The sequence below is a fragment of the Phocoena phocoena genome, chromosome 3 (assembly GCF_963924675.1).
Source record: "Phocoena phocoena chromosome 3, mPhoPho1.1, whole genome shotgun sequence".
Lineage (NCBI taxonomy): Eukaryota > Metazoa > Chordata > Mammalia > Artiodactyla > Phocoenidae > Phocoena > Phocoena phocoena.
Genome location: NC_089221.1, coordinates 164,504,729 through 164,519,040, shown reverse-complemented (window position 1 = coordinate 164,519,040; position 14,312 = coordinate 164,504,729). Strand labels below are relative to the sequence as shown.

Here is a 14,312-nt window from a genome sequence, read left to right as displayed (position 1 = left end):
CTGATTGCTTATGTGGTGCTCTAGCTGTTCAGAAACATTATCAAATGTAAGCCTTCCAACAGTGCTGCGAAATGGGGATGTCATCTCCATTTCTCATATGAGGAAACTGAGGCTTAGAGAGGTGGAGTTCTTGCCTGACTGGGAAGCCTTAGACTTATTAGAGCACGTCTTTCTTGCAAGGATTTGAGGCAAAGATAGACTTATGGGGAAGGAGAAATGGGTGGGGAGAAAAGCAGGGAGAACATCAGTGAAACAAGTCTTTCAGGTGCTCCCCTAGCAAACAGGACCCAGGGTCCGGTTTTCCAAGCAGCCCCCTTCAGCATTTAGTATGTGGCTGGCCCTTGTCCCTGAGGATGCTTCAGTGGATGTCCTGAGATGCTGAATCAGAAAAGGCACTCCAGGCCAGTGGAACAGGATGTATGGGAGGAATAGAGAATGGGACATCACAGGGTGAGGATGTTTTATTTTATTCTCTCACAAGAGATACTAATATTTTCATCATCCCCATCTCATGGATGAGAAAACTGAGGCACAGAAAGTTCAGGTGACTTAACCTAGGTCCACAGCAGGAGAGGGTAGGGCCAGCATTCAAACTCTGGTGGGTGGGCTGGTCTTGTCACATCGGCTGGGGATCAGATGCACAGTTTGGGAAACACCAACATTCTATTCCGTTCCTCTGATTTTACAGATGAGGGCAGTGAGGCCCAGAGAGGGTCAGAAAGTTGCCCAAGGCCACACAGCAATCCCTGGAGAATGTGAGAAGTCAGAAAGGCCCTTGGGAAAATGGGGGTTGCCTCCGGGATGAAGTCTCCAAGACTGTTTCACGCCTACCCTCTTCCTAGCAACACTTTTAGGAAGGGTGACGTGGCAAGGGGTGTTCTAGCTACCCGCAAGTCCTCCCTTCTCAGTGTAGCCAGTGAGTTTGGGCCTCAGGAAAACGGAACCACATTTATCCCGCCTGCCGCTGTGAGCTCACTGTCTAGGCATCCACAGCTCCTGACCCCAAACCCACATGTGTACTGACATCAAGACCCATGAGAAACAGGGTGACTCTGAAGGCTGGGATGAGGGGGCCCATGGCACCCCCACCCCCTAGTTCTGTGCCACCCCATCCTAACATTCTGAGAGTCCCTCCCTCTGCCAACCCCCCTGAAGCACCCCAATGCCCCTGTTAACTCAGGCAGGAAACCAGCCAGGGCAGTTTTACTTCCTGGTCCCGATGCAGCCCCTCTGGGCTGCCCAGCTGGCAAGATTTGCTTCTTACATTTCTTCTCTTCCCTCTTGGAACACAAGTTCAAGGGCAGAGAGTCAGGGCCCTGCCAGGAAAAATGGGCATTCCAGGCAGAGGGGGAAGGTGGAGGCAGGAGAGGAAAAGGCTTGAGCAGGAATAATTGTCTGAAAAGCAACATTTAATGACTGCCCTGGCCCTGGGGAGTGGGGAGGGGCAGGGGAAAAGGCAGGGAGTAGACAGGCTGAGTGGCTGGAACTGGGCTTCCCTCCCCGTCCAGGAAAACAAAGGCAGCTGTCACAGTCTTCAGGCTCCCCACATTTCCACACTCAGGGAGGGGTGTTAGGGTCTCCATTTAACAGATGAAGAAACTGAGGCTCAGAAAGGGACTTGCTGAAGAGAACAAGAGGTGTAGGGATTTCCCAAAGTCTGGGGCTCTTGGCTGCGACACTAATGGGGGATTTGTGGGCAGCACCCACATGCTAGGAAGGACCTAGCATGGGAGGGAAAAGTCACCCAGGTCAGTGATGGGGTGGAGGGTGGAGGTGGTGGGAAAGTGAGGCTGTTTGGGGAGGCCGAGGGAGTGGGGTGAAGAGGGAACAGGTGCGTTGACATTCCAGATCCGAAACCTGTCACACCTGAATGCCTTTCCTCACCCCTGGGGTCCCCCTCAAAGGGGCTGGCGTCAGAGGGACAAAGGGAGCCAGTTTACAGGAGTCCTCGGCCAGCCCGGGCGCCGCCAGCGGCAGTGGGCTTGGCCCGGGTTGGAGGCGCCTCCTGGTGGCTGAGGGAAGCGCCAGATGGCACCCAGAGCCCAGCCGGTCCCACCCCTCACCATTTCGAGATTCCAGACAGAAAGGTTAAAAGATAATTTTCAAAAGTGGGTGCAATCAAGGCTCTCACCGACAAATAGAGACGAACACGTGTTAAGATTTTTTTTATTGAACTCCTGTGGGAACCAGGCAGATGTTATACGAGGTTCAAAAGAGAGTCCGGAAAACGGGCACTTTTACAACAGATCAGACTATTTGAGTAAATAAATGTGCGAATGGAGGCAAATTGGTTTTTCCACAGGGGAGGAGGGCTGTCAGTGGAACCTCAGCTGCGTGGGCCAGAATGAGCAGATAAGAGTGGTTCTGTATTGCTATCAGTTGCTTACAATTCATGGATGGAGCTGTGAAATTTCAAAGACGCTGTTATGAACCAGCTAACCCGGAAGGGAAGGACGTGTTGTATAGCGATGACGCTTTGAATGGTCAGAACTGATTTACAGAGACGCAAAATGTACCTTGCAGAAAGAAACAATTCCTTCCTTCCTTCCTTCAACAAACACCTGTTCCTGGAGCAACTATTGTGCGCTGTTCCAGGTGCTGGAGACACACCAAAGATGCAGAGTAGAAAACGGATGAGAGTGGCACAGAGTGACCCCTTCCAGGAGCAGGGGACAGAGAACGATTCTCTGAGGTGACACCTGGGAGGGGGAAGGAACAGGAGGTGAAAAAGGCCAGGGGGCAGGACTGGGTGGAGGCGGGAGTCTGGAGGGGGTGGCCTGGGGCTTCCTTGCTTTCTGTTCTCCCCACTAGAATGTCAGTTCTCAGCTCTACCTAGCCCAGAGGTTGGCACGCAGTAGGCGCACAATAGATGCCCAACGTGCAAAGCGACTCCATATCAAAGGGCAGAAGTCATTCGCTGTCTGCTTAGGGGAGAGACTGCTGTGAGGTGGGCAGATGGCAGGAGGGTCCAGGTCCTGTAGGTGGGGCTCAAGGAACGGTATACTCTGGGCATCACAGAGCCAAGCGGCAGCCCTGCCCTCCAGTCCCGGGTCTGGGCCCCATCCTCCGCCCCTCTCCTCCCCCCTAACAGAAACCCTGAGCCCCGGGCCCCAGACAACTCCAAACTGTGAAGTCTCGCCATCAAATTAGGGCTCTGCTGCCACAATTCCTGCGTTTTTGAGATGTAAATCAGGATTTTTTTTTTTTTTTTGCATGTGAAATTACCGTTCCTGCCTTTTCCGGGGGTTAAAACTCACATGGAAAATTCACCATTTAGAAGGGTATAATTCAGTGGCATTTCGCACATTCACATTTGCAACCAACTTTATCTAGTTTCAAAACCTTATCACCAAAAAAAAAAAACCAAAAACAAAACAAAACAAAACAAAACAAAAAAAACCTTATCACCTCCCAAAGATGGCCCCATACCCATTTGCTGTCACTCCCCACTGCCCTTCCCCCAGTTCCTGGCACCCCATAGAGAACCACCGTCGCTATGGATTTGCCTCTTTCGGACATTTCCCATGAATGGAATCACACATTACGTGGCCTTTTGTGTCTGGCTTCTTTCAGAATGTTTTCCAAGTTCACCCATGGTGAACTTTATCATTGTTTTATGGCTGAATAATATTCCATCCTGTGGATAAACTACACTTTGCTTATCCAGTCACCTGTTGGCAGCGTTTGGGTTGCTACCACCTTTGGGTGACCATGACTGGTGCTGCTGTGAACGTACGTGTCCGAGATACTGAGTCTGTGTTCGATCCCTTGGGGTGTGTGCCTGGTGGGCAACAGCTGGGTCACGTGGTAACTCCAGCCTGAACTTACTGAGGAGCCACCGAACTGTTTTCCAGTGTCTGTCCCTTGCTTTTAAGAAAAATGTTGGGAGTTCTGTCACCCACCTCGGGGGGAACAGCCACCGCACTCCCACCTCCCTCCAAAGACAGTGGCTCAGCCGATCCCACAGGCACAGATGTTTTAGGGGAGGGGAGCCCAGGATGGAACAGAACAGAAACTTGGTCTGTTAAGAGAGGCAGCAGATGGGCAGCCGAGAACACGTACTGGGGCTCTGCCAGCGCCGGGTTCAAGTCCCTGCTCTGGAATGTTAATGTGACCTGACCTGGGCATCACGAGGACTGAGGTGATGTGTGGAAAGTACCAGAGCAGTGCTTGGGCCACAGGCAGTGCTTCGTACTTGCTGTTATGACTTACGACTTTTTTTAAAGATCGAGGTGGCACTGAGAAGTTTGTAAGCACATTCTGGTTTAATCGGCATTTTGACTCTACAAGGTGGTGTCAGTACCTGTCCTGCAGATGGGAAAGTGACTCACTAGGCTGCCTGGCCGGTCCCCGGCAGAGGGGGTGACACAGGCATGTCCGTGGAGGGTATGTAGGTGAGTCACCCAAGGCAGGAGGAAGGAACTCTCTCCCCTGGTTCCCAGGCTGGAGGTGCAGAAGCCCATTCGTCCTTCCCTGGCATGTGGCTAGTCTCCTGTGGAAACTGCTGGGGATGACCTGGTCGGGGCACCTGGCCCCAGGCCCCAGCACATCCCGCTCACAGGAGCATGTGACCGTGGGAGGAATGACAAAGTCAGGTTTATTGCTCTGGGTTAAACCAGTGGAGACAGGATGTGGGGAGGGGTAGGGGGACACAGGAAGTTGGTGAAGGCATCCTCCTGGTCTTGGCCTGCGCTTGGCCTGGCCTTGGCACCCTGGGAAGCCAGCCAGTGCACTTCTGACCTGCTGATCACCTGCTCACGGGCCAGGCCCCCAGTAAAGTTTGAGGCGCAACCCAAGGCTCTGGGGAGCACGGCCTCTCCTCCCTGCACAGGTCTGAGCACAGACAGGGCTGCGGTGATGGCCTCCGCTGGGGTGCATCCTTAGGAAGCCGTCTTGGTGGAGGAGGGGGCTGCTGCCTTCTTTTTGGTGGGGGCCTTCAACAGTGCCAGCTTCTTGGGCAGGCTGGTGCTCGCTTTCATCAGCACATCATGTTCGATCTTCTTCCGGATCCCGACCTCCAGGTTCTGAGGGAGCAACCATGGCACAATCAGGCTGGGACCTGAGGCGGGAGGGAGGGCCTGGTCTGCTGCCCTTTCTCCTGTGAGCTCACAAGGGGCTGGATCAGCAACTCCCCCGAAAACAACACCTGAGAATCTGGTGGCTGGGGCTTAAGTCCTGCTTCTGCCCCATACTCTGGGAACACTGCACACCGAAAAACCCCTTCTCATCTCTGGATCTCAGCTTCTAAACCTCTGCCCATTTCCATTTTATAGCTGGGGAAACTGAGGCACATGCAGTGAGGAGGCACTTGCCCAGGATTCCCAAATCATGTGAGTGACGGGAGATTGGAACCCAGCACGCCCAGAGTCTCCAGCCTCAGCCTCCAGGCGGGCAGCCTCCCCTCGTCTCTGCTTTGCTAATGGTGAAATGGGGCTCTGAGAAATAGGGGTGCAGGCAAGTAAAGGCACAGGAAGAACCCAAGTGTTTGGGTCCAAAACTGGTAGTTTAATCATAATACCTAAACTGCTCCCTTGCCCGACCTGTGGGTTCCAATGACCATGACAACCATGACTGTCACCACACGCCTGGGCGCAAGGGAAACAACAGCAAAGACACAGAAAAACCTCTGCCCTCATGAAGCTGACATTCAGTGCGTGTGGACAACACAGCCGTCAGTGACAAATTCTGGTAAACAGTTTTTTTTTTTTTCCCTTTGGCCACGCCCAGTGGCATGTGGAATCTTCTTTCCCCAACCAGGGATCGGAACTGGAACTGGCGCCCCCTGCAGTGGAAGCGCAGAGTCTTAACCACTGGACCGCCAGTGAAGTCCCTCTGGTCAACTGTTGAAGGATAACAGATGACAAGTGCTGCTATGGAGAAAAGAATACAAGGGATGATGAGTGAGGGAGGGGGTGGGATTGCCATCAGGGATAGCTGCTCAGAAGCAACGCTTGCAGCCAGACTTGACTGGGAGGAAGGAAGCCGGGTAGATTTCTGGGAGAAGAATCCAGGCGGAGGAAACAGCTAGTGCAAAAGTTCTGAGGTGGGGCAAGGAGCAGTTATGGGGCCAGTGAGGCTGGAGGGAGAGAGGGAGGAGGTGAGGGCAGGGAAAAGACAGGAGTGGAGTGTGCCGGGTCCTGTGGGCTGTGGGGAGAACCTGGGCTCTTCCTGAGTGAGGTGGGAGCCACCGAGGGTTCTGAGCAGAGAAGGGAAGTGCCCTGATTCAGGTGCTCACAGGTGCCCTCTGGCTGCTATGGGGAATGGTGGGGCCAGGAGATCTGGGAGGATGTGACTGCCCTGGTCCAGGTGGGAGATGATGGGATGGGACCAGGTTGGGAGGTCAGAGAGGTGGGAAGTGGGTGGAATCTAGATTAATCCTGAAGGCAAAAAGGACGAGATCCAACCTGTATGTGAGAGAAAGGGGGAATCCCGAGTATCTGGAAGAAGAGACTGTGGCAGGATCATGGTGGAGTCGGGGAGCACAGTGGGGGTAAGATCAGGACCCTGGTTCTGGACATACTGAGCTTGAGATGCCCACGAGACACTTTCCCCCTCCGGCTGAGACATGGAGGTAAGCAGGTTGCTGGGTACCCAGGTCTAAGAAATCTGAGGCTCTGGCGATCCAGTGGTTAAGATACCATCTTCCACTGCAGGGGGCACGGGGTTCAATCCCTGGTCGGGGAACTACCGAAAGCTGTGTAGCGCAGCCAAAACAAAAAACAAAAAACAAAAAACTGAGGCTCTAAACAATTTGCTCAAGGTTATAGGGTGAGTTAGTGTGTGTTGTACAATTAGAATTCAGGTCTGCCTCCACCAGATCTCTTTGTAACTTCTCTTTGCAACCTTAACAAAAATCTCTCTGCAACTTCTTTATAAGATCAACCCTATTCACCTGCACACGAAAAAGCTACACTTAAAAACAACCACAAAAACGTTTATTTCAGCCCTGTGCTGTTCTCAGGGCTTTACAGGTGTCCTATGGCATTGAATCCTTACAACTCTAGGAGAAAAGTGCTATCACTACAACCATTTCTTCTTTAAGAAGCTCAGGGTGAAGATATACTAGCTGTCGATGGAACTGCGCTTTGCTCCCAGCACTGTCTTCTTGCAAAGCTGGGGTTTTCAACCCCTTTCCCAGGCTGCCTTCCCTCTCGAGGTCTATTAACGAGGACAATTTCAGCGAAAGCAGCCAGTGTGTGCTGAACACATTTTGCGCGCCACTCGTGGCTTTAGGAGGCTCACTGATTGGGAGGTAATGTTTCCGTACCCACTGCACAAGGGAGGAAACTGAAGCTCACGGCACTGGGAGTTCTCCATCCCGGGCCTCTCACACGCTCGAACTCACCTTCTTGAGCTTTTGCTGTTGCACGATGCGTGCCTTCTTGGGTGCGATAACGAGACCTGGGGAGAGATGCGCTCTCGTGAGGCCGGAGAACCTCGGGCCCACCTCGCCCCCCCAGTCCCCGGCCCACTCCTCACCGCCCTTCCTCGGGCCCCGGTTCCGCTCCGAGGCTGTCGCCGCTGTCTTGCTCTTCGTTGGTTTCCGCGCCTGGAACTTGCGCTGCCCCTGCGCCATGATCAGTCACGCACCGGAAGAGGCAGGGCTGTGGGAGGTCGCAGATGAAAAGCGCAGGGCACGATGGGATACAGTGGGGCCGGAGGGCGGAATGGCTCACGGGATACAACGTGGCAAAGAGTTAAAGTGACCACTACCCACGACGGTCGATGATAGGCAGCATTTCGCAAAAATTTCGAAGTAAAGGTTATAATGATAAGCTAACACTTACTGGGTGCTTATCTGCTTTATAAAACTTATGCTGTTTTATGCTCTTTATACATAAACTTCAAGTCTAGGACTTTCGGTCAGGCAAGTGAGGCACTCTGGTGCAAAATTTAAGGGGTGCCCCGAACTTCAGTTATCAAGATAAAAATATATTCCACATTCAAAAATAATATTTTAACACAAAGAAAAATCGTCCAAATACAGCCTGTGGACTGGCTGCTTGATGTTGTAAATAAAGTTTTGTTGGAACGAGGGCTGGTATCAGGACTGAAGGGAGTAGGGTCAGGATATGCAAGGTCAGGGTTTCATTCTATTTAATATCTTTATATTTTGTTCACCATGGATTGTTTTTGCATTAATTTTGATTTTTCAAAAGTAATGCATGAAGCTATTCTTTATCTTGACTACTGAGCTTCTCAGGGCCTCCTCTAAAATTTTGCACCTGAGGTGTCACCCTAATTCCAGCCCTGAGAGCAACCAAAAAGGGAGGTACTAGTATTGTCTCCATTTTGTAAATGAGGAAAACAAAGCATGGAGAGGTGAAGTGATTTGGCCAAGATCACACAACAGAAAAAGCGGTGGAGGACTTCCATGGCGGCGCAGTGGTTAAGAATCTGCCTGCCAGTGCAGGGGACACGGGTTTGAGCCCTGGTCTGGGAAGATCCCACATGCCTCAGAGCAACTAAGCCCGTGCACCACAACTACCGAGCCTGCGCACTAGAGCCCACGAGCCACAACTACTGAGCCCGTGTGCCACAACTACTGAAGCCCGAGCACCTAGAGCCCGTGCTCTGCAACAAGAGAAGCCACTGCAGCGAGAAGCCCCGCGCACTGCAACGAAGAGTAGCCCCTGCTCGCCACAACTAGAGAAAGCCCATACGCAGCAACGAAGACCCAACACAGCCAAAAATAAATAAATTAATTTAAAAAAGAAGAAGAAAAAGAAAAGGCGGTGGAACTGCGATATGAACTCGGGCAGCTTGACTTCAGCTGCTGGGATCTTAAGAGCCATGCAAAGGCCCTGTCTGCTTTCTCTGTTCTGGGAAGAATTGTGGCTGGGGGAACAAGGTCAGCTTTTGGGCAGGCCATTCAATAAGTTTATTATAAAAATAATGGGGGCAGGATATGGACAGCTAGGTTGGTTACTTCTGGGGTCCATCTAGGGTGACCGTGGCACCTAGGGCTTCCTGGAGCTCCTCAGGGGCAAAGACACCCAGCTCTGTGATGATGCCGCCAGTGATGAGGTCGTGGGGGGTGACATCAAAGGCAGGATTCCAAACCCCAATTCCTTCAGGGGAGAGGGGGGAGGCAAGAAAGGCAGGGATTAGGCTCATTGAAAGTTCTCAAGCTATTGTCGCCTGTCTCACTCACAGTGGTTTTTGGGATTGGGGAATCCTTGAGAATCTAGAGATCCTCACCCCAAAAGTGCATGAAGGCATGGGTTTTGATACCAGTAATGAATTTAGACCCCCTACATTCCTGGATTGTCACTGTCTAAGAAGAAGCCTTCAAAGTCTTATATACATCCACCCACTTGTGCCTGCTCCAGGAATTTCTTTAGGAAACTCCCAAGAATCCACCCCAGGGCCTTTGCATGGGCTGTGCCCTCTGCCTGGATGCTTTCCCTCAGATACGCACATGACTTGATGTTTCACTGCCTTCAGGTTTTTTCTCAAATATCACCTTCTCAGTGCTATTTGATAACCCTGTCTAATCCACCCCCTGCACAGACACTTCCCATATCCTTCTGTGCCTCATTTATTTCTCCTCAGCCTTTACCCGCTTCTAACATACACTGGGATTTTGTTATTTATCTTGTTTGTTGTCTGTCTCCCCACTGGACTGTCAGCTCTATGAGGGCAGGGACTTTTATGTTTTTTTTCACTCCTGTTTCCCCGGCCCTATCATGTCACCTGGCACTGGCCAGGTGCTCAAAAATGTTTGCTGAATGAATAACAATCTCTTACACAAGAGGCTGCAAACTCTGTTTTCTCTGGTTCACAGTTTTTTAAGACCACTGAATTAGCTGTCAGCTTTCAAAGTGTGGGAGCTTTCAAACATATAACAAACGTAAGGCTTCTCTTGGAAAAATCAGAAGAAAGACCTGTTCTCCTGGGGTCTGCATTCCTGTGATCCTTGGCCAGAACAGAGTATCGGGGTCCCCAGACTGCACCTGGCCCGTGTTACCCAGCTTTCTTGGGGGGAGGGACACGGTGGGTTGTCAACTCTGCTTTCCATGGTCTTATGGGTTTTGATCAGTGCTAAATAATTAAGCCTCCAGGAAAGCAGGGGCACCAAAAAAATCACGAGAAAATATTTTTTTTTCAGCATTAATGTATCTATTTTTATTATCTATCTATCTATCTATCTATATTCTTTTCCATTATGGTTTATCACAGGATATTGCATACAGCTAGACAGTAGCTCCTTGTTGGTTATCCATTTTAAATATAGCAGTGTGTACACGGCAGTCCCAAATTCCCTATCCCTAACTGGTCCTTTTAATAAAAGGTTTTTGATCATACTTGTTACTATTTAACGAGCACTAAGGGCCAGGCACTGTTCTCCACTTCACGTGGGTTAATTACACTGAACCGCCTCGGGTATATGAGGTAGGTCATGAAAACAGCTCATGGGGCTCTTAGGGATGAATTTTAGGCAACCAGGCTACACAGCCAGGAAGTGTGGGGAAGCTGAGAGATATCTGTCTCTTCATAAGCACTCGGCCAGGTGGTACTCTTATTTCTTATTCAGGTGAGAAAACAGAGGTGGAGAAGAGCAAGGCAATGCGCTCAAGGCTTCCCAACTCATTAGCTGTATCTTCTGACCTTGAATCTGACTTCCAAGACGTGTCTGCTCTAAAATATGGCTTGAAGGAGCACCTTATGCCCCAGAAGGCTGATGACACCCCAAATACCACCTGCTGCCTGTGAAGGGGTCAGGGTGCCTCAACAGAGGTGCCCAGGCCTATGGTGCCCCCCTCTGAGCGGATGGCTTACCGGGTGCCGCAATCCTGACCCCACTGACATGGGTCAGCTCCTGGCCAGGACGCTCCTCAATGATGATCTCCCGGCCCGTCTTCAGGTGGAGGTCACACGACGAGCTGGGGGCAGCCACATAGAAGGGGATGCCGTGGTGCTTGGCGGCGATGGCTAGCTGGTAGGTGCCCACCTTGTTGGCCGTGTCGCCATTGGCAACCACGCGGTCGGCTCCCACGACGACAGCTGGGGAATGAGATGCCGGGAGTCGCCACCGGGCCCTGCATGCCTGGAGCCCTGCCCACTGGCACGCCCCACCTGCTGACCTGACACTCCATAGTGGGCCATGGCGGCTGCCGCCATGCTGTCGGCGATGAGGGTGGCGGGGATCTGCTCGTAGACGAACTCAAAGGCCGTCAGCCGGGCTCCCTGGTTGTAGGGCCGGGTCTCCGTGCAGAAGGCACACTCCAGACGGCCCAGGCTGTGCAGTGAGCGGATCACACCTGTGGGGCCCAGCCCACCAGGAGGATGAGATGCAAAGGGACAGATGGGCAGGGCAGCCCACTGGTTAGCAGCATGGTTCTCCAAACCATGCAGTCCCACTCCCGGGCCCTTGCAGTGGCTGTTCTCTCTGCCTGGTACAAATGTGTTTAGAGAATGCCTTCTCCGTGAGGTCTTCCGGGATTCCTCCATCTCACAGAGCAACCCTCATGCTGCCAACCCCTACTCTCTCTCTTTAGCACTTACCACGTTCAAATGCATCATACGTATTTGTTCTGTTCCTGTGTCTGTTCCTCCTGTTTTCCTGCTCCCGATGGCAGAGATTTGATCTACTTTCTCCACTGCTGGGTCCCTAACTCCTAGAACTGTGCTGGGCACACAGTAGGTGCTTAATAAATGTTGAGTGACTGAAGGAATGGATGCATGTATGAGTGATGGGGTACACAGGAGATAAGCATTTATTAAGCATAGATATTTGTTAAGTGAATGAATGAATGTCTTGCCATCAGAGCCTCAGTCCCCAGGCCCAAGGGTGGCACCTAGGCAGGTAGGGAAACCTCCTGGAGAATTTGGGATCAACTGGAATCCGCTGCCTTGAACTCCAGGACCCAGTCCCCCTGGTCCTGGTCACAGCTACCCTAATCTTTCTTTAGGGGGCTACGCCCCACCCCTCAGTCCTCTTGGAGTCCACACACATCCCACCCACTTTCTTTTTTTTAAATTTTAATTTAACTTTACTTTTATTTAAAAAGTATTTAATTTTTTTTTTTGGCTGCCCTGCATGGCTTGTGGGATCTCACTTCCCCATCCAGAGACTGAACCTGGGCCACAGCAGTGAAAGTGTTGAGACCTAACCACTGGACTGCCAGGGAACTCCCCCCACCAATTTTCTAGGCACATGACACAGGCCAGGCCTATCGAGTGACTGATCCTAGATGGACAGATGACTCCGTCAGAGCCCCCGAGATACAAGGAGACTTTTCTAACACTGTCGGAATAGAGACCCTAGGCTCTTTTCCTTGTGATCTGAACCCTGGCCGACGAGTGGAGCGTGAGGACGATGCCACCATGGAGGAGGGCAGATCTTAGGGATACGGATAGATGGACCCTGATGCTATTATTTGAGCTGCTGGATCCAGTCATGCCTGAAGCCAACCCCCTGAGTGTTTCTGTACAAAAACTAATAAATTCACATTTTGGGGGGTGTATAAAGTGGTTTGGGTTTCTTTCTCTTGCATCCAAAAAGGGTCCTCCCCTATCCCTGTGGATGCCCACTCACCTAGGGCTGTGCCATAGCCAGCAGTGGCCAGTGCACCGGTGTTGCAGTGGGTCAGCACTATCACCTTGCCGCCCTCGGGGGCTGCCCGCTCTAGGAGGTGGTGGGCTCCCAGGTCCCCGATGCTCCGATTGTCCCGGAGGTCTTTTGCCAGCATGTCCTCGGTCCAGCGGATCACTCTGGGGCCGACAAGGGACTCTGAGCACAAGTCACAAGCCTTCAGGGCCCACATCAGCCCCTCCTCCCTGCCCAACACCGCTCTCCTGGAGCTCTCCTGCTGAAAGCCTCTCACAGCTGTGGGTCTGGACCCTTCTGCCACAGCCACCTAACTGTAACTCCATTTGCTCTTGGGACACATTTACTAAGCACCTCCTGTGCGTCAGGGGCTGGGGGACACAGCAGTGAACAAGACAAAAATCTCTGCTCCTCTGGAGCTGACACTGAGGTGGGGGAAGCAGGTGATGAACAGACAATAAAGTGAAGGAAAAGGCCTCGGAGTCAGGAGACAGAGGACAGGAATGAGCTGTATTATATGGGGGGTGGGGAAGGCACAAACCTGAAATTTGAAGGAGAGGAGATTAAGTAGATGGATACCTGGCTTGCAGAAATGGTGTGTGCAAAGGCCCTGAGGCAGAAGGGACCCTGGTGGGGGTTAAGGAACATGGAGAGTATCCGTGCAGCAGATGCGGAGGGAGAGAGTGGGAAGAGAGCGGGGAGAGGACCAGGGCTAGAAACAAAATTCTTCAAAAGCAAAAACTAGGTAAATGAGGTGGCACTTAAAAGGGCCTCCAAGGGCAGATAGGGCTGGGGACGTTCAGGGAGGTCAGAGTCAGGGCACTGAGTTCAAGGATCTCGGGGCCAGGCTGTCCGGTGGTGAGTCCCAGCCCTGCCTGTGTGGCACTGGACTAAGAGCACATTGCCTCAGTTTCCCCATCTGTAACATGGGTCGTTGTGCAAAAAAAAAAAAAAAAAAGAATAGCCGCCGGTTAGAGCAGCGCTTGGCACAAGGCCCCTCTACCTCTCTCGGACCGCCTCCTCCGTGGCGCCCTCCCGCTCCGCTTCCTGCGCTGCGAGGTCGGCCAGGTCTCGGGCGGCGCGGGCCATGTTGACGGCGGTGGGCCGGGCGGTGACAAGTAAGCTCAGAGCGTCGCGCACGAAGGCCACGAGCGCGGCAAGTCCGGGTCCCCCGGCGCCCGCCTGCAGCTCCACGGCGAGGCTGAGGCAGCCCACGAGCGCAATGGCTGGGGCGCCGCGCACCTGGTGGGGAAATGGGGGCGTCAGGGACTGCAGGCATGGGAAGCCCCCCACCCCGGTCCCACCGAGCGGCCCCACCTTCATAGCGCGGATGGCCTCCCAGGCCTGGCGCACCGAGCCCACCGCCTCATAGCGGCTCTGCTGGGGCAGCAGCAGCTGGTCGAGGATCTGTAGTGAGCCCCGCGAGTAGCGGATCGCCTCCAAAGTCATGCTGTTGCAGCCGCGATCACCGCCTTTCCCGGGGCTCAGCGGGCCGCGCGCACCAGAGGCGGGGCCGGAAAGGGCGCAGGGGGCGAGGCCAGGGCCCAGGGGTGGGACCTCTCCCGGAAGGAGGAGCGTGCGCACATCAACTTCGCTGGCTCCTGGGACCCGCGAACCAGGCGCCGGGTCCTACTCCAAGTTCCCCGCCAAACCTGGGCAGTTAGCCGCACCCTCGGAACCAAAATGGTGCCACTATTTATAGGGCAACTATTGCATGCCAAGTCCTGTGTTTGGCGTCTGGCTATAGCAAGACTCCTAA

General features: G+C 52.9%; 2 protein-coding genes across 2 annotated transcripts; both read right to left on the bottom strand.

The window, feature by feature from the left end:
* Positions 1 to 4,880: 4,880 nt before the first annotated feature.
* C3H19orf53 (chromosome 3 C19orf53 homolog) lies at positions 4,881 to 7,576 on the bottom strand. The gene is made up of 3 exons (XM_065875523.1): positions 7,480 to 7,576; positions 7,346 to 7,401; positions 4,881 to 5,024 (listed from the first exon to the last, which is right to left on the bottom strand). Exons 1-3 carry the CDS (start codon positions 7,574 to 7,576, stop codon positions 4,881 to 4,883), a joined length of 297 nt encoding a protein of 98 aa, XP_065731595.1.
* A 1,170-nt stretch (positions 7,577 to 8,746) lies between these two features.
* MRI1 (methylthioribose-1-phosphate isomerase 1) lies at positions 8,747 to 14,024 on the bottom strand. The gene is made up of 6 exons (XM_065874986.1): positions 13,871 to 14,024; positions 13,557 to 13,795; positions 12,542 to 12,717; positions 11,088 to 11,264; positions 10,783 to 11,007; positions 8,747 to 9,071 (listed from the first exon to the last, which is right to left on the bottom strand). Exons 1-6 carry the CDS (start codon positions 14,000 to 14,002, stop codon positions 8,926 to 8,928), a joined length of 1,095 nt encoding a protein of 364 aa, XP_065731058.1. The 5' UTR covers positions 14,003 to 14,024; the 3' UTR covers positions 8,747 to 8,925.
* Between the last annotated feature and the right edge of the window lie 288 nt (positions 14,025 to 14,312).

Coding starts and splice junctions, on each gene's coding strand:
- MRI1 (XM_065874986.1), bottom strand. CDS start 14,002: ATGACTTTGGAGGCGATCCGCTACTCGCGGGGCTCACTACAGATCCTC. Junction 13,796..13,870: donor AGGCCATCCGCGCTATGAAG/GTGGGGCCGCTC, acceptor TTTCCCCACCAG/GTGCGCGGCGCCCCAGCCAT. Junction 11,265..12,541: donor TGGCTATGGCACAGCCCTAG/GTGAGTGGGCAT, acceptor TGGGCCCCACAG/GTGTGATCCGCTCACTGCAC.
- C3H19orf53 (XM_065875523.1), bottom strand. CDS start 7,576: ATGGCGCAGGGGCAGCGCAAGTTCCAGGCGCGGAAACCAACGAAGAGC. Junction 7,402..7,479: donor CCGGGGCCCGAGGAAGGGCG/GTGAGGAGTGGG, acceptor ATCTCTCCCCAG/GTCTCGTTATCGCACCCAAG. Junction 5,025..7,345: donor AACAGCAAAAGCTCAAGAAG/GTGAGTTCGAGC, acceptor TTGCTCCCTCAG/AACCTGGAGGTCGGGATCCG.